The sequence below is a fragment of the Trachypithecus francoisi genome, unplaced genomic scaffold, assembly GCF_009764315.1.
Source record: "Trachypithecus francoisi isolate TF-2019V2 unplaced genomic scaffold, Tfra_2.0 Lachesis_group5, whole genome shotgun sequence".
Taxonomy (NCBI): Eukaryota; Metazoa; Chordata; class Mammalia; order Primates; family Cercopithecidae; genus Trachypithecus; species Trachypithecus francoisi.
The window spans coordinates 141,593,034-141,620,046 of NW_022681470.1; the positions used below are offsets into that span (position 1 = coordinate 141,593,034).

The 27,013-nt window shown below is 51.1% G+C and overlaps 1 protein-coding gene across 2 annotated transcripts in view; it reads left to right on the plus strand.

Annotated features, from left to right (window-relative positions):
- Window positions 1-27,013, plus strand: part of FBN3 (fibrillin 3) — an 89,701-nt gene that overhangs the window by 42,730 nt on the left and 19,958 nt on the right. For both annotated transcript variants that reach the window (XM_033197579.1, XM_033197580.1), the window contains exons 31-56: window positions 408-530; window positions 721-843; window positions 1,306-1,431; window positions 1,522-1,644; window positions 3,031-3,153; window positions 3,395-3,556; window positions 5,153-5,221; window positions 7,032-7,157; window positions 9,568-9,693; window positions 10,379-10,528; window positions 12,208-12,279; window positions 14,852-14,977; window positions 15,260-15,385; window positions 15,699-15,824; window positions 16,188-16,304; window positions 16,760-16,888; window positions 17,699-17,818; window positions 19,999-20,124; window positions 21,356-21,508; window positions 21,650-21,715; window positions 21,939-22,064; window positions 23,449-23,568; window positions 23,680-23,802; window positions 24,413-24,547; window positions 25,242-25,367; window positions 26,494-26,700. In XM_033197579.1, coding sequence (XP_033053470.1) covers window positions 408-530; window positions 721-843; window positions 1,306-1,431; window positions 1,522-1,644; window positions 3,031-3,153; window positions 3,395-3,556; window positions 5,153-5,221; window positions 7,032-7,157; window positions 9,568-9,693; window positions 10,379-10,528; window positions 12,208-12,279; window positions 14,852-14,977; window positions 15,260-15,385; window positions 15,699-15,824; window positions 16,188-16,304; window positions 16,760-16,888; window positions 17,699-17,818; window positions 19,999-20,124; window positions 21,356-21,508; window positions 21,650-21,715; window positions 21,939-22,064; window positions 23,449-23,568; window positions 23,680-23,802; window positions 24,413-24,547; window positions 25,242-25,367; window positions 26,494-26,700 — 3,249 coding nt within the window. The remainder of the gene's footprint in view (window positions 1-407; window positions 531-720; window positions 844-1,305; window positions 1,432-1,521; window positions 1,645-3,030; window positions 3,154-3,394; window positions 3,557-5,152; window positions 5,222-7,031; window positions 7,158-9,567; window positions 9,694-10,378; window positions 10,529-12,207; window positions 12,280-14,851; window positions 14,978-15,259; window positions 15,386-15,698; window positions 15,825-16,187; window positions 16,305-16,759; window positions 16,889-17,698; window positions 17,819-19,998; window positions 20,125-21,355; window positions 21,509-21,649; window positions 21,716-21,938; window positions 22,065-23,448; window positions 23,569-23,679; window positions 23,803-24,412; window positions 24,548-25,241; window positions 25,368-26,493; window positions 26,701-27,013) is intronic.

Below are 27,013 nucleotides of genomic sequence, written 5' to 3' on the forward strand. Positions count from 1 at the left end.
TGCACAGCTAATTTTTGTATTTTTAGTAGAGACAGGGTTTCACCGTGTTAGCCAGGATGGTCTTGATCTCCTGACCTCATGATCCGCCCGCCTCGGCCTCCCAAAGTGCTGGGATTATAGGCGTGAGCCACCGTGCCCGGCCGGAGAGTCACTCTTAATATCTACCCCAAGTCTTTCATGCTGCTATTTCAGACCATTTCTGAGGGCTGCTGAGAGTCATGTCCGTTAGGTTTGGGGGTTCTCCTCTCAGGCTCTGGGTAAAGATGGAAGCTCCCCCAGTGGAGGGGAGGAGGCTTTCTGAACCAGCTCTCCCCTAGAGAGGAAGGGTCCCTGCCCTTTCAGCTGCTATTGCATCAAGTCTTTCCTTCTGTGACTGGGTCTTGGCGTTGTGCCTCCTTTCCCTTTAGATGTGGATGAATGCGAGGTTGGAGGACACAACTGTGACAGTCATGCCTCCTGTCTCAACATCCCAGGGAGTTTCAGCTGTAGGTGCCTGCCAGGCTGGGAGGGGCATGGCTTCGAATGTCATGGTGAGTACCTGGGGGCAGGAAATCAGGGCAAAGCAGAAGAGGTAGGTGAGGGGCAAGGCGGTGGGAGGGTGGGGTGCGGGGGTGTCTGCAGGAGGGCAGTCAGGGTTGGAGGATTGGAGAGTCTTTCTCCCTTCTGCCCCCCACAATGCACACACCATGGGGTGGGGGGCCTGGGCTCCGTCTCCTGCAGACCTGGATGAATGCGTCTCCAAGGAGCACTGGTGCAGCCCAAAAGGTGACTGTCTCAATGTCCCTGGCTCCTACCGCTGCACCTGCCGCCAGGGCTTTACCGGGGATGGCTTCTCCTGCGAAGGTGAGATTAGGGGGTGGGAGGGCAGGGGCCCTAGAGGGACAGCCACGGGGGCTGAATTCACGGTGGCCGCCATGGTCGCTCAACCTCCTGACTCCTTCTGGCTCACTCATTGCTCCATGGGTGCTGGAGAGGCTGTGTCCTCCGCCCAGGGGGTGCTACTGCCTGTCCACGGCTCCCTTCAACCCTTAAGTGCGTGAGATGCTTCCTTCCTGGCTGCTCTCGTCCCTGGATCCAGAGCGACTGGGTATCCTCTCTGGGGTCCAAGAGTCCAGACCACCTCTCCCCTCCCTGACCCTGCTTCGGTCACTTGCCTCCCACCCCGAGTCAGGGACTGAGTCTCCAGGGCTACTTGCCTGGGACTCTGGCTGACAGCGAAGTGTTCCAGTGACTGGGGCCTCCCACCCACCCTGCGTGGGTCCGGGTCCACTGGTCTCCAGTCCTCCGAATCTTGGGACCCCTCAGACAGAGACGAATGTGCCGAGAACGTGGACCTCTGTGACAACGGGCAGTGCCTCAATGCGCCCGGCGGGTACCGCTGCGAATGTGAGATGGGCTTTGACCCCACTGAGGACCATCGGGCCTGCCAGGGTGAGGCCGGGCCCGGCAGGGCAGAGGACAGAGTGGGTGGGTCCCTGCCGCAGACTCTGGGTGGGGCAGGCTGACCCAGGGTCCCTGCAGATGTGGACGAGTGTGCGCAAGGGAACCTCTGTGCATTTGGGAGCTGTGAGAACCTGCCTGGAATGTTCCGCTGCATCTGCGATGGTGGCTACGAACTGGACCGAGGGGGTGGCAACTGTACAGGTGTGAGGTCATCTGGGCTGGAAGGAGGGAGGAGAGAGCAGGAGCTGGGGCAGGGGACATGTCTTGCTCCCTCACTGCCCTCAGATCTCTTCTCAAGCATCCTCCCTTGGAGTCTTGCGGGGGGGTAGGGAGCACCTTGCCTGATGTCCCCATCGTTTCCCTTTCCTGTTCCCCTGCTGAATAAGTTCAGTGATTGAAGTGGCCCCTCCACCCTAACTGCCGAAAGGGTCTCCCACCTCTGTGTGTTTTAGAAATGGGCAGATGATAAATATTTTTGGCTTTGCAGGCCACACAGTCAGTCTCTGTCATAATGATTCAACTCTGCCATTGTAGCTCAAAAGCAGCCACAGGCAATATGTAAATGAATGAATGTGGCCCCTGTACCAATAAAACTTTATTGACACACATAGGTGGTGGACCGGATTTGGCCTACAGATCGGAGTGTGCTAACCCATGGTTTGAAAGTATTTTTTTTTTTTTTTTTTGAGACGGAGTCTTGCTCTGTTGCCCAGGCTGGAGTGCAGTGGCCGGATCTCAGCTCACTGCAAGCTCCGTCTCCCAGGTTCATGCCAGTCTCCTGGCTCAGCCTCCCGAGTAGCTGGGACTACAGGCGCCTGCCACCTCACCCGGCTAATTTTTTGTATTTTTTAGTAGAGACGGGGTTTCACTGTATTCGCCAGGATGGTCTCGATCTCCTGACCTCGTGATCCACCCGTCTCGGACTTCCAAAGTGCTGGGATTACAGGCTTGAGCCACCGCGCCCGGCCTTGAAAGTATTTTCTATAGATGGGTTTTGGCTGGGTGTGGTGGCTCATGCCCATAATCTCAGCACTTTGGAAAGCTGAGGTGGGAGGATCACTCGAGGCCAGGAGTTGGAGACCAGCCTGAGCAACATAGCAAGACCCCATCTCTAAAAAGTAAAAATAAAAAATTAGCTGGGTATTGTGGTGTAGTCCCAACTACTCCAAAGGCTGCAGTAGAAGGATTGCTTGAACCCAGGAGTTTGAGGCCGCAGTAAGCCGTGATTGCGCAATTGCACTCCAGCCTGGTCAACACAGCAAGACCCTGTCTCTAAACATCAATAAATTAAGAAAATAAAATAGATATGGTTTTCATATGTTGACTGCATGGAACCCAGGGCAGGTAGAGTTCAATGAGCAAAACTCTGCCAAGCAGAACAGAGCAGGAGAAGGAATGGGATTGGAGGGGACAGGGCAGACTGGACGTTCCTGTCCCGTTAGGTTTCTTCCCAGGAACCGACATGACATTGTCCCCTGGTGCCCAGAAGCTGACCTTGAGTGAGGGCTGCAGCTTCCCAGGATGAAGCCAGGAGGGAGGGGGGCCGAGGCAGGGCTCCCTGCTAAGGACCACGCCTCCTTCCCACAGACATTAATGAGTGTGCAGACCCAGTAAACTGCATCAACGGCGTGTGCGTTAACACCCCCGGCAGCTACCTCTGCAGCTGCCCCCCGGATTTTGAGCTGAACCCCAGCGGAGTGGGCTGCGTGGGTGAGTCCATGCTCAGCTCCAGATCAGGGTTCTGGGGTCAGCAGAGGTGGGTGGGATTGCCCCCTGGGTTAACTCAGATGTCAACGTGTTCAAATCTACCTGCTCCTGACAAACGGGACATCTGCTGGTCTCCTGCAAGAGTGATTGTCCTTGTCACCTGTTGAAATAGACACACGCATGCACATGCACACATGCGGCTTTCCCCCTGACTCCTGCTAACCATCCCCTTCTGCCTGTTCAGACACTCGGGCTGGGAACTGTTTCCTGGAGACGCATGACCGAGGGGACAGTGGCATTTCCTGCAGTGCTGAGATCGGAGTTGGTGTCACCCGGGCTTCCTGCTGTTGTTCCCTGGGTCGGGCTTGGGGCAATCCCTGCGAGCTGTGCCCAGTGGCCAACACCAGTGAGTCCCTGTGGGACCGTTGAGCACCGTGGCCTGAGCCACCGAGACCCGGGAGCTTAGGAGGTCGTCTCTGCTAAGGGGAGGTGGGGCTTAGGCGACAGGAAAGCCAAGAACTGGGGAAGGAGAGGGGCTCATCCTGGGTCATACAGTGTACTCTTGGCTGGGCCTCTCTCCAAGGCTGCTTTCTGTAAATTCTCTGTGTTTGTAGTCACTTGATCACTCAGTCAATCAACAAACACTGAGAGTTCCTCTGTGTCGTGTGCTGGGGGCTAGGGACTCGGAGAAGGATAAGCCACAGCCTCTGCACACTGCTTCTCCCTCACTCTTAAACCAAGTGTCGGCCGGGCGCGGTGGCTCAAGCCTGTAATCCCAGCACTTTGGGAGGCCGAGATGGGCGGATCACAAGGTCAGGAGATCGAGACCATCCTGGCTAACACGGTGAAACCCCGTCTCTACTAAAAAAAAATACAAAAAGGCTGGGCGCGGTGGCTCAAGCCTGTAATCCCAGCACTTTGGGAGGCCGAGATGGGTGGATCACGAGGTCAGGAGATCGAGACCATCCTGGCTAACACGGTGAAACCCCGTCTCTACTAAAAAATACAAAAAACTAGCTGGGCGAGGTGGTGGGCACCTGTAGTCCCAGCTCCTCGGGAGGCTGAGGCAGGAGAATGGCGTAAACCCGGGAGGTGGAGCTTGCAGTGAGCCAAGATCCGGCCACTGCACTCCAGCCCAGGCGACAGAGCGAGACTCCGTCTTAAAAACAACAACAACAACAACAACAACCAAGTGTCAGGACTATGATAGTAAAGCTGTCCTAAGGGTTTTCTTTGAGGCATAGCCATAGCTCAGGAGAAAGCTGTGGGGAAGAGAAAGCTGTGGGGAAGGCTTTCCAGGGGAGGAGGCATGAGTGAGGTTTTGGAGGATGTGTAGGAGTTCTCCTAGCAGAGTAGGGGGAATGATGTGCAATGCAGTGAGAACAGTATGTGCAAAGGCCTCAGGTGTGAAACAGGGAGGTACCCGTCCACCTGTTCAGGTGTGTGCATGTGTGAATGTCCAGTCCAGGGGAGGAGGCGTGAGTGAGGTTTTGAAGGATGTGTAGGAGTTTTCCTAGCAGAGTAGGGGGAATGATGTGCAATGCAGTGAGAACAGTATGTGCAAAGACCTCAGGTGTGAAACAGGGAGGTACCTGTCCACCTATTCAGGTGTGTGTGTGTGTGTGAATGTCCAGGGTCTTCCTTGCATGGGGAAAACTTGCAGTTACACTAGGATATGGTTTTGGATCAGAAGGAATCATCTTCTCTTCTTCCTGCCCCCGGCCACTACCATGTAACTCTGCTCACATGTTGAATGGGAACCCATATTTACACACACACACGCATGCACACGCACATGCGCGCACACACACACACACACAGCCCCAGGACTGGCCAAAGTCCCTTGGCCCTAAGAGGCTAAAGAGATATGGGGATGTAGTTAGTACAGTAGAAGGATGGGAGCGCACTCTTGTGCCCTTTTCAGGCTTCCTGCTGTTGCTCCCCTGTTTCCCCTAAGTTTTGCCCCAATACTCCACCTCACAGGAGCCTGTTTCCCTTACAGCTGAGTACAGAACCCTGTGCCCGGGTGGTGAGGGTTTCCGGCCTAACCCCATCACTGTCATTCTGGAAGGTGAGTTCCTGGCAGACCATCCATCCATCTGTCTGCCTAAAGACTGACTTTTCTCTCATCCCCATCTCACCAAAGTGCAGAGTTGAGCAGTTTTGTCCTGGGATGGGGCAAATCTTTACACCTGGAGGCTGGGCAGCAGGACCACACTCTCCTTTTAGTTTGTGTTGAATTTTTTTATCTGTTCTTTCAGCCATTTCTTCCACTTGTTGGTATATTGATCTTTTCATTTGTCCCCCATCTTTCCATTCATCCTCCATCCTTCCATCCATTTATCCTTCCATCCACCCATCCTTCCATCCATCCATCCATCCATCCATCCATCCATCCATCCATCCTTCCTTCCATCCATCCATCCATTGATCCATCCATCCATCCATCGATCCATCCATCCATCCATCCATCCATCCATCCTTCCATCCATCCATTCATCCATCCTTCTGCCCATTTTTTCCATCCACCCATCCATACATACATCCTTCTATCCAGCCATCCTCCATGTAACCATTCATCCATTCTTCCTTCCATACTTCCATTCAACCATCCTCCATCTACCCATTCATCCATCCCTCACTCATCCCTCTCCTATCCTTTTATCCATCTATCTAGTCACCCATTCATTCCCTCTTCTTCATCTATACCCCATTCTTTCATCCATCCCCAATCTCTCTGTCCATTCATCCTTCCATCCACTCGTCCTTCCATCCATCCATCCATCCATCCTTCCACCTGACCATCCATCCATTCATCCATCCTTCCACTCATCCTTCCATCCATTCATCCTTCTACCCATCCAACCTCCTCCATCTACCCATTCATCTATCCTTCCTTCCATCCTTCCATCCAACTATCCTTTATCTACCCATTCATCCATCCTTCCATTCGTCCATCCTTACATCCATCCCTCCATCCTTCCATCCAGCCATGCTCCATCCACCCATTCATCACTCATCCCTCTGCTATCCTTGTATGCATCCATCCACCCATCCATCCATCCCCATCCTTCATCTAGCCCCCATTCATCCATCCATTAACCTATTTCCCACTCTTCCATTCATCCATCTCCCACCCACCTATCTCTCATTCTTCTATCCATCTACTCACCCATCCATCTATCCCCCATTCACCCATCCATCCTCAATACATCCATCTATCCACTCATCCATCCACCCATTTCCCATCCACCTATTCTATTCCCCCCATTCATCCACCCTTCCATCCATCTTCTATATCCCATCTGTTTATCCATTCATCTCCCATCCATCCATCCATCCATCCACTTATCCACCCATTCACTCTTTTGTCTATCTACTCACCTATCCATCCACCTTCCTATCTATCCACCTTCCTACCCATCCACCTTGCTACCTATGCACTCACTCATCATGAGAATTCATTGACCCACTTGCTTATTTACGCATTCACTGTTTTCATATCCATGCATCCATCTGCTCATCCATCCATTCATCCATCCTCCCACCCATCCTTTTGTTAGGGAGTGACGAGGTTGGAGAAGACTATCTATTCTCCATCTAGAGGAAGAAAACTATCTAGTTCTCTATCTAGAGGAAGCTATGTGGTGGATGGGAGAATGGGCTAACAGATGAAGGGAATGGAGTTGAATTTAGGGTAACATTAACTCAAGAGAGTCTGTGTCCAGCCGTCAAGATAGACCCTTCGAATGTCTATCAGTCATGGACAGCTCTTGGGGATCCTCGAGAAGGCCCTGGAAAACCCAGAGCTTACCACGGGTGCCCCTTAAGTCCTCTGCATGGGTTTAGCTCCCAAACGTGGCTTCCTTACTTTCTGACAGACATCGACGAGTGCCAAGAGCTGCCAGGGCTGTGTCAGGGGGGTGACTGCGTCAACACCTTTGGCAGTTTCCAGTGTGAGTGCCCACCTGGCTACCACCTCAGTGAGCACACCCGCATCTGTGAGGGTGAGCATGGACTCTCTTTGGGGTGGATCAGGCTCTTCCGCTCTCTCCCTGCCTTCGTGCCCTGCCAAGCCTCACAAGGGTCGAGGAGGGAAGGCCTCATAGAAAGACTTCTGCCCCCTGCCTCCTCTTTTGTCATGATCTGTCAGTTCCCTCTTGCTGCTTTTAAGATGTTCATGGCCGCTGTGGATCTGTGAGGTGGGGAATGGTAGGCAGGCCCTTAAAAACACCACGACACTCCCTTACGAAGTACAGCAGCTTCTTTCTTCACCGTTTCTTTGTCTGGGTGTTGTAAGCTTTTGACTGCATTCCAGAGTTCTGCAAAAGTTGATTTTTGTCTGTTTTGCCAGCTCAATAGTTGCTTTTGTGGAGGAATGGAGCCCTGGAGTTCCCTACTCTGCTATTTTTGGTGACATCACTCTTAGCATGCTAATATTCCACCACCTATTTTTGCCTGCTAGCTAAGAATACTTTTTTACACTTTTTTCAGCGGTTGAAAAAAAAAAAGAAGAATAACATTTTGTGACACATGAAAATTATATGAAATTCAAGGCTGGGTGCGTGGCAGCTCACACTGGTAATCCCAGTGCTTTGGGAGGCTGAAGTGGGAGGATTGCTTGAGGCCAGGAGTTCAAGACAAACCTGGGCAACCTGGCAAGACCTTGTCTCTACAAAAAATTAAAAAGTTAGCCAGGCATGGTGACTCATGCCTGTAATCCCAGCTACTTGGGAAGCTGAGGCAGGAGGATCATGTGAGCCTCGAAAGTTGAGGCTGTAGTGAGCTGTGATTGTGCCACTGCACTCTAGCCTGGGTGACAGAACAAGACCCTGTCTTTAAAAAAAAAAAAAAAAAAAAACTGGGCACTGTGGCTCACGCTGTAATCCCAGCACTTTGGGAGGTCATGGTGGGCAGATCACAAGGTCAGGAGTTCGAGACAAGCCTGGCCAACATAGTGAAACCCCATCTCTACTAAAAATACAAAAATTAGCTGCGCATAGTGGCTCACGCCTATAGTCCCAGCTACTCGGGAAGCTGAGGCAGGAGAATCACTTGAACCTTGGAGGCAGAGGTTGCGGTGAGCCGAGATGAGGCCATTGCACTCCAGCCTGGGCAACAGAGTGAGACTCTGTCTGAAAAAAAAAGGAAAGAGAGAGAGAGGAAGGAAGGGAGGGAGGGAGGAGAAGGAAGGGAGAAAGTTGTATAAAATTCAAATTTCAGGGGTCCATAAAGGGGTCCATAAATAAAATTTCCTTGGAGCACAACCAGTGCCACCATGTGTTTGCATATTGTTTGTGTCTGCTTTCTTACTACATTGGCAGATTGAATAATCATGACACACTGTAGTTTGGTCTGCAAAACCAAAACGATCTGGCCCTTTACAGAAAAAGCTTACTGCTCCTGGACTAGAGTAATGATCAGATTGAGAATCAATTTTTTTCCCCCAAGAATACTTTATCCATAAGGTTCTTGATTCCTATCATATCATATTAGGAAGACGTGGATGATCCATTCTTGGTGATTATAAAACTGACTCATGAACTCAGGTCATTTTGTTCCTCATAGAAGCAGTATCATCACCAACTTTATTTTTATGAATTTCTTTTTTTTTTTTTTTTTAGAGCCAGTGTCTCACTCTGTTGTCCAGGCTGGAGTGCAGTGTTGTAATCACAGCTCACTGTAGTCTTGACCTCCTGGACTCAGGTGATCCTCCCACCTCTGCCTCTCAAGTAGCTGGGACCACAGGTGTGTGCCACCATGCCCAGCTAAATTTTCATTTTTTGTAGAAATGGGACCTCACTATGTTGCCCAGGCTTGTCTCAAACTCTTGGCCTCAAATGATCCTCCTGCCTTGGCCTCCCAAAACAGGGATGATAAGCATGAGCAACTGCATCCAGCTTGTAAACTTTTTTTTTGTTTTTCCCTTAACATCATGTTGTTTTTGTTTGTTTGTGGGTTTTTTGTTTGTTTGTTTTTTAGAGCCGGGATCTCATTCTGCACCCAGGCTGGAGTGCAGAGGCGTGATCACGGCTCACTGCAACCTTAACTTCCTGGACTCAAGTGATGCTCCCAAGTGGCTGGGACTGCAGGCATGCACCACCGTGCCCAGCTAATTTTTAAAAATTTTTAGTAGAGATGGGGTCTTGTTATGTTGCCCAGACTGGTCTCGAACTCTGAGCTGAAATGATCCTCCCATCTCAGCGTCACAAAGTGCTCAGATTACAGACATGAGCCACCATGCCCAGCCCATATTACAGTTTTCTTCATCACTAAAGTGTGTGTGCATTTTAGGCTGATTTTGAAACCAAACTTAGGTCCCTAGTGAAGTGGCCTTGCTGGGTCTCTGGAGGGGAGTTATTCAGACAATTCCTGGATGCTGCCCACTGTTCCCCTCCACTCCTCCTTTCCCTGCAGATATTGATGAATGCTCCACACACTCGGGCATCTGTGGCCCTGGCACCTGCTACAACACCCTGGGAAACTACACCTGTGTCTGCCCTGCAGAGTACCTCCAAGTCAATGGTGGCAACAACTGCATGGGTAAGAAGCATGATGACCTAGGGAAATGGCAGTCACAGAAGCAGCACCTGGGCATGGGAGGAACTGCTGGGAGCCTTCAAGCCTATGGACAGGGAGGGTAAGCATATATGAAGTGCTGATATGTGGCAGCAAACAAAACCGCAGGATTCAGGAGCCCAGAGCTGCCATGAACAGTTGCTTAGGTTGTGCGCTGCTCAAAAAAGGCTGAAAAAAATGAATGGATCCCCCAAGTGTGTTGGAGGAGAGACATCAAGCCAATCAAGCCAGCCAGTAATCCCCCTCTTTTTTTTTTGAGATAGAGTCTCGCTGTGTTGCCCCAGCTGGAGTGCAGTGGCACAGTCTCAGCTCACTACAACCTCCACCTCTGAGGTTCAAGCGATTCTCCTGCCTCAGCCTCCCAAGTAACTGGGATTACAGGTGTGTGCCAGCACACCCAGCTAGTTTTTGTATTTTTAGCAGAGACAGGGTTTCACCATGTTGGCCAGGCTGGTCTCGAACTCCTGACCTCAAGTGATCTGCCCGCCTCAGCCTCCCAAAGTTCTGGGATTACAGGCGTGAGCCACTGTGGCTGGCCAAGCCAGTCATCTTCAAATGAATGAGTTAACAAGTTCCCATCTCTTTGGCTACCTCTTCCACTGATTTAGGTGACCCTTACCCAAATTCTTCTCCTTTATGCCAACTACAGATATGAGGAAGAGTGTCTGCTTCCGGCACTATAACGGCACATGTCAAAATGAGCTGGCCTTCAACGTGACCCGAAAAATGTGTTGCTGCTCCTACAACATTGGCCAGGCCTGGAATAGACCCTGTGAGGCCTGCCCCACTCCCACCAGCCGTGAGTAACCCTCCTCAACCTTCTTCCCAGCCTGGCCCCTCGTAGCATAATGGTTAAGAAAACACAGTGCCCTTAGGGCTCTTAGATGAATTCTCCGTGTTCTGATGAGAGTCAGAGAGTTGAAGTTCTGTCCCTCTATTAGTTCATTCTCATACTGCTGTGATGAAATCCTGGATACTGGGTAATTTATAAAGAAAAAGAGGTTTGGCTGGGTGCGCTGGCTCACGCCTGTAATCCCAACAGTTTGGGAGGCCAAGGCGGGTGGATCACTCAAGGTCAGGCATTCGAGACCAGCCTGGCCAACATGGTGAAACCCTGTCTCTACTAAAAATACAAAAAAAAAAAAAATTATCTGGGCGTGGTGATGCAGGCCCACAATCCCCGCTACTCGGGAGGCTGCGGCAAGAGAATTGCTTGAACCTGGGAGGTGGGGGTTGCAGTGAGCCGCTATCACACCACTGCACTCCAGCCTGGGTAACAGAGCAAGACTCCATCTCAGAACAGAAAAAAAAAAAAAAAAAAAAAAGGAGGTTTAAAGGACTCACAGTTCCACATGGCTGGGAAGGCCTCACAATCATGGCAGAAGGTGAAGGAGGAGCAAAAGCATGTCTTACATGGTGGCAGGCAAGAGAGCGTGTGCAGGGGAACTGCCGTTTATAAAACTATCAGATGTCACGAGACTCATTCACTATCACGAGAATAGCATGGGAAAGACCCGCCCCCATGACTCAATTACCTCCCACTGGGTCCCTCCCATGACATGTGGGGATATGGGAGCTACAGTTCAGGTTGAGATTTAGGTAGGGACGCAGCCAAACTGTGTCAGTTCCCATGTATGGAAGGCAATACTTTAAAGTGAGCAAGGCAGCTTTTCTTCCATTTTGCAGATTTCGAGAATTCAGGATGGATCAATGGAGTTTTCATGGGTGGGGAAGGCCCTGATAATTCACAGGAGTAGCTGGGGGTGGGATAGGATGGGAGGGGGTTGGTAAATGTCCCAGGCTAGGGAGGAAAGCACAGCTGGTTAGAGAGACCATAGACCTCCTGGGCTGGGGAAGGGGCAGACCTGGAGAAACTCAGAGCCAAGATTGGGACCCTGATGGGAACATCGGTCAGGATGAGGGAAGGTGTTCTAGGCAGGTGCACAACAGGAGCCAAGGCCTGGAGGCATGACTGAACAGAGTGTATTGACAGCAGGAATGAGTCCTGTTGGAATGATCTAGCCGCCAGCCCAGGCACCAGGAAGAGCTGCAGAAATGGGGTAGTGATGGGAAGGGGGCTTCTAGGGGTTTATAGCCATATTCATTCCCCAGAGCTGCTACAAAACATTACTGCAAACTAGGTGGCTTTAAAAACCAGACATCGCGGCTCATGCCTGTAATCCCAGCTACTTGGGAGCTAAAGTGGGAGGGTCACCTGAGCCTGGGATGTTGAGGCTGCAGTGAGCCGTGATTGCACCGGTGCACTCCAGCCTGGGTGACAGAGTGAGACTTTGTCTCAAAAAAATTAAATTAAATTAAATTAAATAAGTGGAAGGAGGGAAAGGGTGGGGAGAGCAAAAAAAGTTCAAGGTGGCCAGTTGAGGGCTGGGCTCCAGGGTTGAGGTGTTCCCTCCAGATAGGGAGCAGGTTAGGGTCAGACCTGCAGCCCCAGACTCAACTTTGTTCCCCTTTGCGCAGCTGACTACCAGATTCTATGCGGAAGCCAGGCCCCGGGATTCCTCATTGACATCCACACGCGGAAGCTCCTTGGTGAGTGAGCAGTTTCCGCTCTATCCCTGGGTACCCACCCATCCACCTGGGTCTGCTTCTTCCCACCCCTCCCCTCCCCTACAGCTCTTTTCCTTACATCCATTCCTCCATCCTCCCCTCTTCCTCCTCCCACACACCTCCAACTCCCCAGGAATCCTGCCCTCAAAAACACTTTTTTTTTTTTAAATTTAAAGAATGACACTTTAAAATTTTTATTAAACTGTTATCCATTTTTTAAAATGATGGTTAAATATAGGCAACATAAAATTTACCTTTCGAGCCGTGCGCGGTGGCTCATGCCTGTAATCCCAGCACTTTGGGAGGCCGAGGTGGGTGGATCAGGAGTTCGAGACCAGCCTAGCCAACATGGTGAAACTCTGTCTCTACTAAAAATACAGAAATTAGCTGGGCGTGGTGGTGCGTGCCTGTAATCCCAGCTACTCGGGAGGCTGAGGCATGAGGCTCGCTTGAACCCGGGAGGCAAAGATTGCAGTGAGCCGAGATCTCGCTGCACTCCAGCCTGAGGGATAGAGTGAGACTTTTTTTTTTTTGTCTCTGGAAAAATACCATTTGAACCATTTTTAAGTGTGCAGAATTCAGTGGCATTAAGTACACTTGCATTGTTTTGCAACTACCACCATCGTCATCTCTAGAACTTTCTCATTTCCTCCCACTGAAACTCTGTCCCCATGAAACTCTCACTCCCCATCCCCCTCAGTCCCTGGAACCCACCACTCTACTTTCTGACTCTGTGAATCTGACAGTTCTAGGGACTTCCTGTGAGTGGAACCACATAGGATCTGTCCTTTTGTGTCAGGCTTATTTCACTGAGCATGATGTCCTCAAGGTGCATCTGTGTTGCAGTTTGTGTCAAATTGCTCCCCACCCCCTTTTTTTTTTTTTTTTGAGATGGAGTTTTGCTCTTGTTGCCCAGGCTGGTGTGCAATGGCACGATCTCAACTCACTGCAACCTCCACCTCCTGGGTTCAGGTGATTTTCCTGCCTCAGCCTACTGAGTAGCTGAGATTACAGGCACCTGCTACCATGCCCGGCTAATTTTTGTATTTTAATAGAGGTAGGGTTTCACCATGTTGGTCAGGCTGGTCTCGAACTCTTGACCTCAGGTGATCCACCCACTTCAGCCTCCCAAAGTGCTGGGATTACAAGTGTGAGCCACTGCGCCTGGCCAGAATGCTCCCTTTTTAAGTTTAACAAGGTATTGCATAATTTAACACCTACATGCCACATTTCAACCATGCAGTGTTTAACTGATAAGCCCATTTTCATTTGTTTTAATCCTCTGAATATATTCTTCTTATTTTTTTAAAAAATCAAACCGTGGCAAATAGAACTCACTTCTCCTCCAGTCATCACCTCAACTCTGTCTCTTTTCTCCCTCTCTGGACATTCTTATGCTTTATGGCTGGAATATTTCTTTCTAGTTTTTTCTTCCTTCATTACATAATAGGTCTCCCACTGAAAATATATGACGTTGGTTTCTGGGGCATTTTACATAAATTATGTAATGCTTGACATGTTGGTTACAACTTGCTTTTTTCATCCAAATTGTGTCTTGAGGAACTGGCCAGGTTATTATCTGCCATGCAGCCTCTCTCTTTGCCCTGCCTAGAAGTGTTTCATGGAGCAGATACATCCCAGGTTCCCCACTGATGGGAACTTAGCTTGTTTCCAGTCCCCCACTGATGGACACTTAGGTTGTTTCAGATCCCCTTTTGATGGACACTTGGGTTGTTTCCAGTCGCCTATTGATAGACAGGTGGATTGTTTCCAGTGCCCTACGGATGGACACTTATATTGTTTATAACAATTTTATTGAGATATAATTCACATACCACACACTTCACCCATTTAAAGTGTCCTATTCAGTGGTTTTGAGTACATTCACAGTGTTACACAACCATCACCTCAATCTAAGTTTAAAACATTTTCATCACACAAAAGTAAACCCTATGCCTATTAGCAGTCACTCCCTTTACCCCCTCCCTTCTGCCCCTGGCAACCACAAATCGACTTTCTGTCTCTATTGATTTGCTATTTCTGGACATTTCCTTTAAATGGAGTCATGCAATATTGTTCTTGTGTGTCTGGCTTCTCTTAGAATAATTATTTTAGGTTTCAACCACATTGTCACATGTTACAGGGCTTTATTCCTCAATAAGGCTGAAGAATATTCCATGGTACAGACATCCTGTATTTTGCTCTGCATTCATCAATTGATGTTTCCAGTTTCTTGCTAAATAGCATCTCATACCGCTATCCTGCTTATGCTTAAGGCCGTTTCTTTCCAGCAAGGTTGCTGGGTCACAGGAAATGTGCATTTTTAGTTGAGAAAAACACACACTCGCTCTCTGCTCTTCTCTTTCCTCCCATATCCTGATCTCTTTCTGGTGTGAGTGGATGTATTTTGGCCACAGCAAGATTTTTTTGAGTGTGTGCTAGTTTGTGGCCACAACATCCTCAACCAGACTGCAGGGCTAGTGGGTCCCTTCGCTTAGGGTCACTGGAAGTCCCAGGGAGCTGGGCTGCCCCTAATGGCAGATGCCCTCTGCAGACATTGATGAGTGTGGGGAGATCCCCGCCATCTGTGCCAGTGGTGTCTGCATCAACCAGATGGGGAGCTTCCGCTGCGAGTGCCCCACAGGCTTCAACTACAACAGCATCCTGCTGGCTTGTGAAGGTGCCACCTCTCCCTGTTCCCAGCCCTGGGGTCTGGGTGGGATGCATGTCTGCTACTGTGCAATCTGGAAAAGTAACTAAAACTCTGTAAGCTTCCATTTCTGCATCTGTATAATGGGCTAACACCTTTCCAAGGGCCTCCATCTCATATAACCACCCTCACTCCAGCTCTGGCTGCTTCCAGAGAGACCACCTGTTCCGAAGCATTGGACTGGGTTTCAGGTTTGATTCTGTCAGGATGGGCTTCTCTGTCACCCCCACCTCATTTGCTGTATTTGCCCAGATGTCGATGAGTGTGGCAGCAGGGAGAGTCCCTGCCAGCCGAATGCTGACTGCATCAACATCCCTGGCAGCTACCGCTGCAAGTGCACCCGAGGGTACAAACTGTCGCCAGGCGGGGCTTGTGTGGGTGAGCAGGATCTCTGGGAGGAGGTGAGGGAGCTGGGCTCTGTTGCCCACAGGGACTTAGATGGGGTATGGCTCTGTCCAGGTCTTTCTCCTTATCTATACTATTAGAGGGATTGGGGATGTATTGAGAGTATCTGTTAATAGGATGTGATGGAAGTGACAGCTCAGGTCAATGCTGACAGCCTGACACACCTGGTGGAAGTTTGAGTGGGGAACTTCAAGGCAGGCTCTGGCTTCTCCATTGCAGTAGGGAGAGCTCAGGCAAACACTGTGTGGTAGGGGCCCTGGGGACACCATGCTGTCTGCACCCCCAGGACGGAATGAGTGTCGGGAGATCCCGAATGTCTGTAGCCATGGCGACTGCATGGACACAGAAGGCAGCTACATGTGTCTGTGTCACCGTGGATTCCAGGCCTCTGCAGACCACACCCTGTGCATGGGTGAGACCTTCATCTTCCCCCTCCTTTCAAGTCAGGCTGCCGGGGGTCTACACCTCCCCTGGGATGGAAGTGGTGTTTTTGTCCATCCTAGTTCACAGACAGATCCAAGTTTGGGTCCTGACATTAAGATCTTGGGTAAATGGCTGATCTGCCTCCTTGTGCCTCATTTTTCCCATTTGTAAAATGGGTGTGATAGATCACACCAGGAGTACTTCCCAGCCATCACCCCCAGGGGTCACTGTCCAGTCGTCTAGGCAGGGCTAGGTGCAGGGGAGGACCGCTAGGTCCAGCTGGCCTCTCACTCCCTAAGTCCCCCAATGCCCTGGGTGAGCTGGGCTGGGCTCTCGGGCTTTGCTTCTGCAGACATTGATGAATGTGACCAGCAGCCTTGTGGAAATGGGACCTGCAAGAACATCATCGGCTCCTACAACTGCCTCTGCTTCCCTGGCTTTGTGGTGACACACAATGGGGATTGTGTGGGTGAGTCGGCTCAGTTGGCAGGCTGGCCACAAAGTAGGTTCTCAGAATCTAAGGAAGTGAATCTAGAAATTGACCACAGAAAGATGCCCAGAAAGTCCCCAAATATTTAGAAATTAAATAACATACTCCTAAATAATCCATAAGTCAAATAAATCATAAGAAAAATTAGAAAATATTTTGAAGTAAAAGAAAATGAAAATGAAAGCATAACATATGAAAATACATAGGATGCAGCTAAGGGAGCACTTAGAGGCAAATTCATAGCATTACATGATTATATTAGAAAATATCAGCAACTACCTCGTAAGATAGGTGGAAGGTTAATACCCACAGTCTATACATGAGTGCTCAAGTTGAAGCCAATGCTATCAACTTAGTTGCAGACAGAAGTACAAGGAAGGCTTGATCCCTTCAAGTTTTGTGGGTGACCTGGCCTGCCTATCTCCCCTCTACAGATTTTGACGAGTGTACTACCCTGGTGGGGCAGGTGTGCCGATTTGGCCATTGCCTCAACACAGCTGGTTCCTTCCACTGCCTCTGCCAGGATGGCTTTGAGCTCACAACTGATGGGAAGAATTGTGTGGGTGAGTCTGCCTATGGTGCTTGGAGGCATCTCAACCAGACCCCTGTTCCATGTACACCACAGTTTGGTACTTCTGGGTGAGCATAGATCCATGTACTACCCAAGCATTTATTTTAAGCTTTAAAAAAATAATACCCAGCACTTTGGGAGGCTGAGGTGGAAGCATTGCTTGAGGCCAGGAGTTTGAGACTAGCCTGGGCAACGTAGTGAGCCCTCGTCTCTACAAAGAAATTAAAATTAGCCAGGAGTGGTGGCTATTGCCTGTAGTCCTAGCTACTCAGGAGGCTGGGGCAGGAGAATCACTTGAGCCCAAGAGTTTGAGGCTGCAGTGAGCTATGATCACACCACTGCACTCCAGCCTGGGCAACAGGGAAAGATCCTATCTCAAAATAAATAAATAAAGTAAATAATTATAAAACCAGTACGTCAAACCTATGTTTTTATGTATGGGATTTGAGGTGTAGGGTGAGGCTGTCTTGAAAATGTAAGTTTCCAGAAGCAAAGAATAGTAGAAGTGCTAAATGGATACCATGGAAGGAATCTGCTGGTGGCGCCAGATTAGGAATCTTGCTACCTCTTCCCACTGGACACCATCTGGCCCCCGCATAACCCCATGAGAGTCAGATAATCCTTCCCCAGCTGTCCCTGTGGTCCTGAGTCTCAGCCCTTGCCCTGGAGCCAGAATTGCCACTGCGAGGGCTTGTCCTGGGGCCCTCGGTGATCACACAGTAATTGCAGGTGTTGGTCCCAGTCCCAGGTGAGCCCCCTGCATCCTGGCTGGCACAAGGACCCTTCTTTCTTCTTTTCACAGACACCAATGAGTGCCTCAGCCTGGCAGGAACCTGCCTACCAGGCACCTGCCAGAACCTCGAGGGCTCCTTCCGTTGCATCTGTCCCTCTGGCTTCCAGGTGCAGAGTGACCACTGCATTGGTGAGTGTCCAGCCCCAACTCCCATTTTTGGGACCAGGGAGTGCCTCTATTTCTCCATCCATAAAATGGGAATACCAGCTAGGGTTGTGACGAAGCTGGAGATGTACTCAACGCAGAGTCAAACACAGCTTCATAAACTACTATTGTCATTCTGATTGTTTCTGGACTTTGTGCTCAGAATTTTGTCTCTGGTGCCCACAGGCTTCCTCATGAATCCTATAAATTGACATGGGTGTGGGGGTCTCACCGTTTCTCAGTGCACCCAAATGTAGAGCTCCTCATTTGCTAACTGGTGATCAAGGACCAGTCTGGCCCAAGCTTCACTGTTGTAATCACCTATAGAGATGATTTCATGCAGTCTGGACTAACCAGTCTGACCTTATTTCATTTGGTTCATTTATCCACTTGGGCTGGCCTCAGAGAGTGTGGGCTAACCTGGACCAACCTGGGCTGAGCAGATGAGCTACCTTGTTCACTGTAGTCTAACCTGGACCAGTCTGGCCTGAGCAGATGGGCTACCCTGGGTTAACCTGAACCAGTCTGGCCTGAACTCCTCTGATCTGGGCTTCCATCTAGGCTAGCCTTGCATAATCTGAACCAGTCTGGCCTGGTCTCTTCTGATCTACTCTTTTTTTTATTTTTATTTTTGAGACAGAGTCTCACTCTCAGCTCACTGCAACCTCCACCTCCCGGGTTCAAGAGATTCTCCTGCCTCAGCCTCCCGAGTAGCTGGGATTAGAGGCGTTCATCACCACACCTGGCTAATTTTTGTATTTTTAGTAGAAACGGAGTTTCATCATGATGGCCAGGCTGGTCTCAAACTCCTGACCTCAAGCGATCCTCCCACCTTAGCCTCCCAAAGTGCTGGGAATACAGGCATGAGTCACCACGCCCGGTCTATTCTGATCTATTCTATTTGGGCTAGCTTAATACATCCAGTGTAGGGTAAATATATCCAGTCTCAGTTAGCTTTGTGCAATTTTATTTTTTTAAGGTTTTAAAATTGTTTTCTATTTTTTCTTATTTTAATCTCAACAGTTATGTGGGAACAGGTGGGTTTTGCTTACATGGATAAGTTCTTCAGTGGTGATTTCTGAGAGTTTGGTGCACCTGTCATCTGAGTAGTATACAGTGTACCCAGTGTGTAGTCTTTTATCCCTCACCCCCCTCCCATCTTTCCCCGGGAGTCCCCAAAGTCCTTTATGTCATTATTATGCCTTTGCATCCTCATAGATTAGCTCCCACTTATAAGTGAGAACATACGATATTTGATTTTCCATTCCTGAGTTACTTCACTTAGTAACTTGTGGGCCTCTAGCCCCATCCAAGTTACTGCAAAGAACATTATTTTGTCTTTTTTTTTTTTTGATGGAGTCTCGCTCTGTCACCCAGGCTGGAGTGCAGTAGCATGATCTCTGCTCACTGCAATATCCACCTCCCGGGTTCAAGCGATTCTTCTGCCTCACCCTCCTGGTAGCTGGGATTACAGGTGCGCACCACCCAACGCCCAGCTAAATTTGGCATTTTCAGTAGAGACCGGGGTTTCACCATATTGGCCAGGCTGGTCTCCAGCTCCTGAACTCAAGTGATCCACCGACCTTGGCCTCCCAAAGTGCTGGGACTACAGGTGTGAGCCACTGTGCCTATTTTGTTCCATTTTGTGGCTGAGTAGTATTCCACGGTGTATTACATACCACATTTTCTTTATCTACTCATTGGTTGATGGGCATTTATAAACATGATGCTTCCATATTTCCACGATTGTGAATTGTGTTGCTATAAACATGTATGTGAATGTGTCCTTTTCATATAATGACTTATTTCCTTTGGGTAGATACCCAGTAGTAGGATTGCTGGATTGAATGGTAGTTCTACTTTTAGTTCTTTAAGGAATCTCCACGCTGTTTTCCATAGAGGTTGTACTATGTGCAGTTTCAGTCTCTAATCATGAACTCTTCCTGACCATGACCTTTACTCTGGAGACACCTTCCGGGAAGGACCTATGTGCACACACAATGCTCACCTCGTGCTACAGCTCATACTGAGCTCTCAGGACCCCAGCCCCGCTGCAGCCCGTGGCTGGACCTGCACTCCATCTGCCCCTCCTCACAGCTGAGTCCTCTCCCCATTGGTGGAGGTCCTGCTTGCCCCCCACCCAGCTCTTGTCCCCGCCCTTCCAGACATCGACGAGTGCTCAGATGAGCCCAACCTCTGCCTCTTTGGCACCTGTAGCAACAGCCCTGGGAGCTTCCAGTGCCTCTGCCCACCTGGCTTTGTCCTCTCTGACAATGAGCACCGTTGCTTTGGTGAGTCTGCACAGGGCTTAGGGAAGAGGGTGGGAAGTGGGACGGGGAAGGGTCAGATTGCCCAGAAAAGAGGGCTGTGGTTTCTTGTATGACCCTACGGGAGCTTTGACCAGGCAGAGGTGTCTCTCTGCATTAGCAGGGTTATCCTAGCGCCAGCAACCTCTTGGCTATAGAGGTCATGTCTACGGAGGGCTAACGTGGTCCATTTTGAGCTAGCCGGTGTGTGCTTCATTTAGGTTTTCCTTGTATTGGTTACATGACTGTAGGCTGTCAATGGGCTGGTTTTGTCCAGTTTGAGCTAGCCTAGACTACTCTGGGCTGGCTCCGTTTTAGCTGGGTTAGCCTCATCTACTGTGGGCTAACCTCACCCAGCTTGAGCCAGCCTGTTCTCTCACAGGTCAGGGGCAATAAGGGTGAGAGCAAAGCCTGCAGTTCACCTCAACGAATAATTGCTGTTCTGGGAGGTTGGGACCCCAGCCTGCTGGTGAGGACTTGATAGGCATCCAGAGCCGAGGATTTGGGGTTTGGAGTCTGAATTCCAGGATCCTCGGCTTTCTGGAATCAGTCATTTTGCCTCTCCAGGAAGGGGTTTTTGATCCAAGAGTAACCACCGAGTTTGATCTTTCTTCCTGGCATGAGAACACCCCAAAGCAATGAAGTGGGGTGCAATTCCAGCTGTTCCCTCAAAACTCCAGGGCAGGTTGGGGGCGGTGGCTCTTGCCTGTAATACCAGCACTTTGGGAGGCTGAGGTAGGCTGATCACCTGAGGTCAGGAGTTTGAGACCAGCCTGGCCAATGTGGTGAAACACCATCTCTACTAAAAATACAAAAATCAGCTGGGTGTGGTGGCACATGCCTGTCATCCCAGCTACTTGGGAGGCGAGGCAGGAGAATCAATTGAACCTGGGAGGTAGAGTTTGCAGTGAGCCGAGATCATACAACTGCACTCCAGCCTGGACGACAGAGCAAGACTCCATCTGAAAAAAACAAAAAACAAAAAACAACCAACAACAACAACAATGAAAAACCCAGGGCAGATCCTCATTGGCCCAGAGTAGGTCACATGTCCATCCTCAAACCAATCACCATGACCAGGGGCATGGCAGGTTCTGATTGGCCACTGGCAGGATCAGCACAACTTATTCACCAGGACTGGGGTGCGGGAGGTCAGAGGGGCAGGTGGGCACTGCCAGTGGCCCTCAATCAGGGTAATGGAGCCCCCACCCCACAGACACACGGAAGAGTTTCTGCTTCACCCATTTTGAGGCTGGGAAGTGCTCGGTGCCCAAAGCTTTCAACACCACCAAGACCCGCTGCTGCTGCAGTAAGAGGCCTGGGGAGGGTTGGGGAGACCCCTGTGAGCTGTGTCCCCAGGAAGGCAGCGGTGAGTGCCCACCCCTGTCCAGCCTCCCCTGTCATGATGCGCCCTCACTTTCCTCTCTCATTCTTCCCTCATCCTTCCCTGCACACACCTGGGGGTTGCACCTGGGCCCTGACTCTGACTCCCCTCCCCTTCTCCGTCCAGCTGCCTTTCAGGAGCTCTGCCCCTTTGGCCACGGGGCAGTCCCAGGCCCGGATGACTCCCGAGAAGGTGAGCCTCTCACCCACCTGCTAAGAGCGCCTTCTGGGCCACCCAGATCCATCTCCGCACTGCCTGGGTCTCTGAGTCTCAGGCTCCCACTGAGAGCCCGAGTGGCCCTGGACCCTGCCAGCCTGGGGCTTGGGCTCTCATCCCCTTGGGGCCTTGAGTGTGGCCGGGGCTCTGGGGATTGCATGGTGACAGAAGCCATGTCTGCAACACCTGCCATCCGCAGACGTGAACGAGTGTGCAGAGAACCCTGGCGTCTGCACTAAGGGCGTCTGTGTCAACACCGATGGATCTTTCCGCTGTGAGTGTCCCCTTGGCTACAGCCTGGACTTCACTGGCATCAACTGTGTGGGTGAGTGGCCAGCCCTACTCCAGCCCTGTTCCAGGCCCCTCCCAGGACAGGAAGGAACAGAGCAGGGCAGGGAAGACACTCCCAGGCGGTGGATGAGATCCTGTCCTTACCCACTGCGTCTCTCCCCCATTTGCTTTTCCTCCCTCTGTACTTCACTCACTCAGTCATTCGCTTACTCATTTTCTTGCTCATTCATTCACTCACTCACTTATTAATTTACTCACTCACTTATTCATTTACTGACTCATTCATTCACTGACTCATTTATTCACTCACTTGCTCACTCATTCACTTCTCCATTTTCTCATTCACTTCTTCATTTTCTCATTCATTCACTCATTTATTCACTCTACTCCCTCATTCACATACCAATTCACTCACTCATTCACTCCTTTGCTCACTCATTCCTTCACTTGCTCATTCATTCACTTGTTCATTCACTAACTTCCTCATTCATTCACACCTCACTCATTCATTCACACCTCACTCATTCATTCACTTGCTCATTCATTTATTCATTTACTCACTTATTCACTCATTCACTCATTTGCTCCCTCACTTATTCACTTGCTAATTCACTCACTCATTCACTCCTTTGCTCACTCATTCCTTCACTTGTTCATTCATTCACTTGTTCATTCAATCACTCCCTCATTCATTCACATCTCATTTAGTCACTGGCTCATTCACTCACTCACTCATTCTCATTCACTCGTTTGCTCCCTCATTCATTCACTTGCTTATTTGTTCACTCATTCATTCATTCCTTCATTTGCCTCCTTGCTCATTCACCCATCCAATCACTCATTTATTCACTTACTCACTCATTCCTTTGCTCATTCATTCACGCTTTCACTCACCTATTCACTCATTCATTTCCTCATTTGCCCCCTTGTTCATTCATTCACTTCCTTGCTGATTTCTCCATTCACTCACTCACTAATTCACCCACTCATTGACCCCTTTACTCACTCATTCCCTTATTCATTTAACCGTTCATTCACTTATTCATTTATATGTTTTATAGAGATGAAGTTTTGCTATGTTACCCAGGCTCTTTTCGAACTCCTGGACTCAAGAGACCCTCTTGCCTCAGTTTCAGTTTACTGATTTAATGACACCTTCATTCACCGGTTCATTCATTCACTTATTGCTCATTCACTCACTCCCTTGCTCACTCATGCATTGCCTTACCTGCCCACTTGCTCACACATTCACTCATTCATTCACTAAACACATACCACTTGCCTACCCCATAGCCAGACTAGAGGTGCATTTGATCTGGCCCCATCCGATCTGTGGTGGTCAATAGGCAGGCAGATGGGATGCTATTGAGGATGGGGGACCCTCTGCAGGCATTGACCACCCCCTTACTCCCACCTAGACACAGACGAGTGCTCTGTCGGCCACCCCTGTGGGCAAGGCACATGCACCAACGTCATTGGAGGCTTCGAATGTGCCTGTGCTGACGGCTTTGAGCCTGGCCCGATGATGACCTGTGAGGGTACGACTCTGCTTGCTCAGGACCTGGGCCGTGTGACGGAGATGCCTGGGGGAGGGAGTGGAGGTCCTGCCCACAGCCCCCCACAGCTGGCACCTCCACTGGCCTCCCCAGACATCGACGAATGCTCCCTGAACCCGCTGCTCTGTGCCTTCCGCTGCCACAATACCGAGGGCTCCTACCTGTGCACCTGCCCAGCCGGCTACACCCTGCGGGAGGATGGGGCCATGTGTCGAGGTAGGCCTGACCAACATGGTGAAACCCTGTCTCTACTGGAAATACAAAATCAGCTGGGTGTGGTGGCACACGCTTGTAATCCCAGCTACTTGGGAGGCTGAGAGACAGGAGAATCGCTTGAACCTGGGAGTCGGAGGTTGCAGTGAGCCGAGATCATGCCACTGCACTCCAGCCTGGGCGACAAGAACAAAACTCCATTTCAAAAAAAAAAAAAAAAAAAGAATCCTGCAATGCACACGGAACAGCCACCCACCACAGAGAACTTTCCTATCCCAAATTTCATAGTGTCAAGGGTGGGAGACCCAGGTCTGGGACTCAATGTCTCTGGGGCTGTTTCAGGGTCAGTATTCCAGGGGCCATGAGGAGACTCACAGATCCTGACGTGGGCAGGGGATGCAAGCTTTGGGGGACAATTCCTGATTCCCTTAGCTTCTTGGAAGCTGGGGCTGGGCAGGAGCTGGGGGCTCCCTTCCTAGGAGGGATGGACACCTGACAGGGCCTGCAGGGAATTTACTCAGGTCCCATCAGGGCTGATGTAGGGTGGAATCCAGGTCCCCACAGCCATGGGGTGCCTGGCCTTGGCTGACCATCTGTCCCTGGTCATCCGAAGATGTGGACGAGTGTGCAGATGGTCAGCAGGACTGCCACGCCCGGGGCATGGAGTGCAAGAACCTCATCGGTACCTTCGTGTGCGTCTGTCCCCCAGGCATGCGGCCCCTGCCTGGCTCTGGGGAGGGCTGCACAGGTATGGGGGTATTGGAGCTTCAGGGGTGCAGGGAACCCCTTGTGGAAGCAAGAGGGTCGGACCAGGCACAGTGGCTCATAACTGTCATCCCAGCACTTTGGGAGGCTGAGGCGGGAGGATCGCTTGAGCCCAGGAATTTGAGGTTGCAATGAGTTAGGACAGTGCCACTACACTCCAGCCTGGGCAACAAAGCGAGACCCCATCTCCAAAAACAATAAAAGTAAAAATAAGGCCTGGCACGGTGGCTCACGCCTGTAATCCTAGCACTTTGGGAAACCAAAGCAGGTGGATCACCTGAGGTCAGGAGTTTAAGACCAGGCTGGCCAACATGGCAAAACCCCGTCTCTACTAAAAATTTAAAAAAAAATAAATTTAAAAAATTAGCTGAGCAAGGCGGTGGGCATCTTTAATCCCAGCTACTTGGGAAACTGAGGCAGGAGAATTGCTTGAACCCAGGAGGCAAAGGTTGCAGTGACCCGAGATCGTGCCATTGCATTCCAGCCTGGGTGATGGAGTGAGACTCTGTCTCAAAATAGAAAATAATAAAAATAAAAATAAATTAATAAAATTAAATTAAAATAAAAATAAGCAAGAGGGCCTGGGCAGACCCAAAGGGGCCCTTTGGGGCTGTGGAAGAGGCAGGTTGTCTGTGGCCTACCCCACATCCCGGTCTGCCTCATCCCTCCCATCTCAGATGACGATGAATGCCGCGCTCAGCCTGACCTCTGTGTCAATGGCCGCTGCGTCAACACCGAGGGCAGCTTCCGGTGCGACTGTGATGAGGGCTTCCAGCCCAGCCCCACCCGTACTGAGTGCCATGGTGAGTGTGGCTGGCCACGCACAGTGGATGCCCCCACCTACCACGTGGCACCCACTGCCTGTCCCTCCCACTGCCTGTCCTCCCACTGCCTGTCCCCTCCACTGCCTGTCCCTCCCACTGCCTGTCCTCCCACTGCCTGTCCCCTCCACTGCCTGTCCCTCCCACTGCCTGTCCCCCTCACTGCCTGTCCCTCCCATTGCCTGTCCCCCCACAGTACCTGGCCCTCCCAATGCCTGGCCCTCCCACTGCCTGTCCTTCCCACGGCCTGCCCCCCACTGCCTGTCCCCCCCACTGCCTGTTCCCCCCACTTCCTGTTTCCCCCACTGCCTGTGCCTCCCACTGCCTGTCCCCCCCACTGCCTGTTCCCCCCACTTCCTGTTTCCCCCACTGCCTGTGCCTCCCACTGCCTGTCCCTCCCACTGCCTTTTCCCCCCACCGCCTGTGCCCCCCACTGTCAGTCCCTCCCACTGCCTGTCTCCTCTACTGCCTGTCCCTGCCACTGCCTGTCCCTGCCACTGCCTGTTCCTCCCACTGCTTGTCTCCCCCACTGCCTGTCCCTCTCACTGCCTGTCCCTCCCACCGCCTGTCCCTCCCTGCCTGTCTCCCCCATTCCCTGTCCCCCCACAGCCTGTCCCTCCTACTGCCTGTCCCTCCCACTGCCTGTCCCCCCACTGCCTGTTCCCCCCACTGTCTGTCCCTCCCACTACCTGTCCCTCCTACTGCCTATCCCTCCCACTGCCTGCTCCCCCCACTGCCTGGGAGCTGCCCAAGGGACCTGAGGCACTGAGGGGCGACCCAGGGAGTTGCTGAGCTAATCTGGACACACATGTCCAGTGCTCCCTCGCTGTCCCTCTTCCCTCTGTCCCTTCTGTTAAATCCTGGAAGAGCGGGAGGCCTTCTCCACGCCTCCTCCAACCTCACTAGCGCCACACCCTGGAACCAACCTTCCCCAGATCTCCCACTTTCTGGGAACTAACCCCAGCCATCTGTCCTGTGTATCTAGCTCCCTCCTGGACACGCCTATTTCCAACATCCCCAAAGAACAGCTTGCCCCAAAGTAAGATCAGTCTTTGCCCCCAAACCAGCCTCCTGGAGTGACCCTTGGCTTTCCTGTTGTTCTCCGCAGACATCCGGCAGGGGCCCTGCTTTGCCGAGGTGCTGCAGGCTATGTGCCAGGCTTTGTCCAGCAGCAGCGAGGCTGTCACCAGGGCGGAGTGCTGCTGTGGGGGTGGTCGGGGCTGGGGGCCCCGCTGCGAGCTCTGTCCCCTGCCTGGCACCTCCGCCTACAGGAAGTTGTGCCCCCACGGCTCAGGCTACACCGCTGAGGGCCGAGGTGGGTGCCCATGCCCTCAGGACCCTCAGGGAGGCAAGAGGCGGGGGAATTTGCTCAGGGTCATGCGTCTGTACTGCAGCAGGTGCTAGAATGTGTGAGCCACTCTGTGTGTGCGTGTGTGTGTGTCTTTGTGCTAGCAGATATGAGAACCAGTACATGTGCTCCATATGCGTGGAAGAACTCGGGGGGTTGAGAGAGCAGGTGTGTGAGTCGGGGTGTGTGTGTGTGTGTGTGTGTGTGTGTGTGTGTGTGTGTTCTGAGACAGGGTCTTGCTCTGTTGACCAGGCTGGAGTACAGTGATTCAATCTCAGCT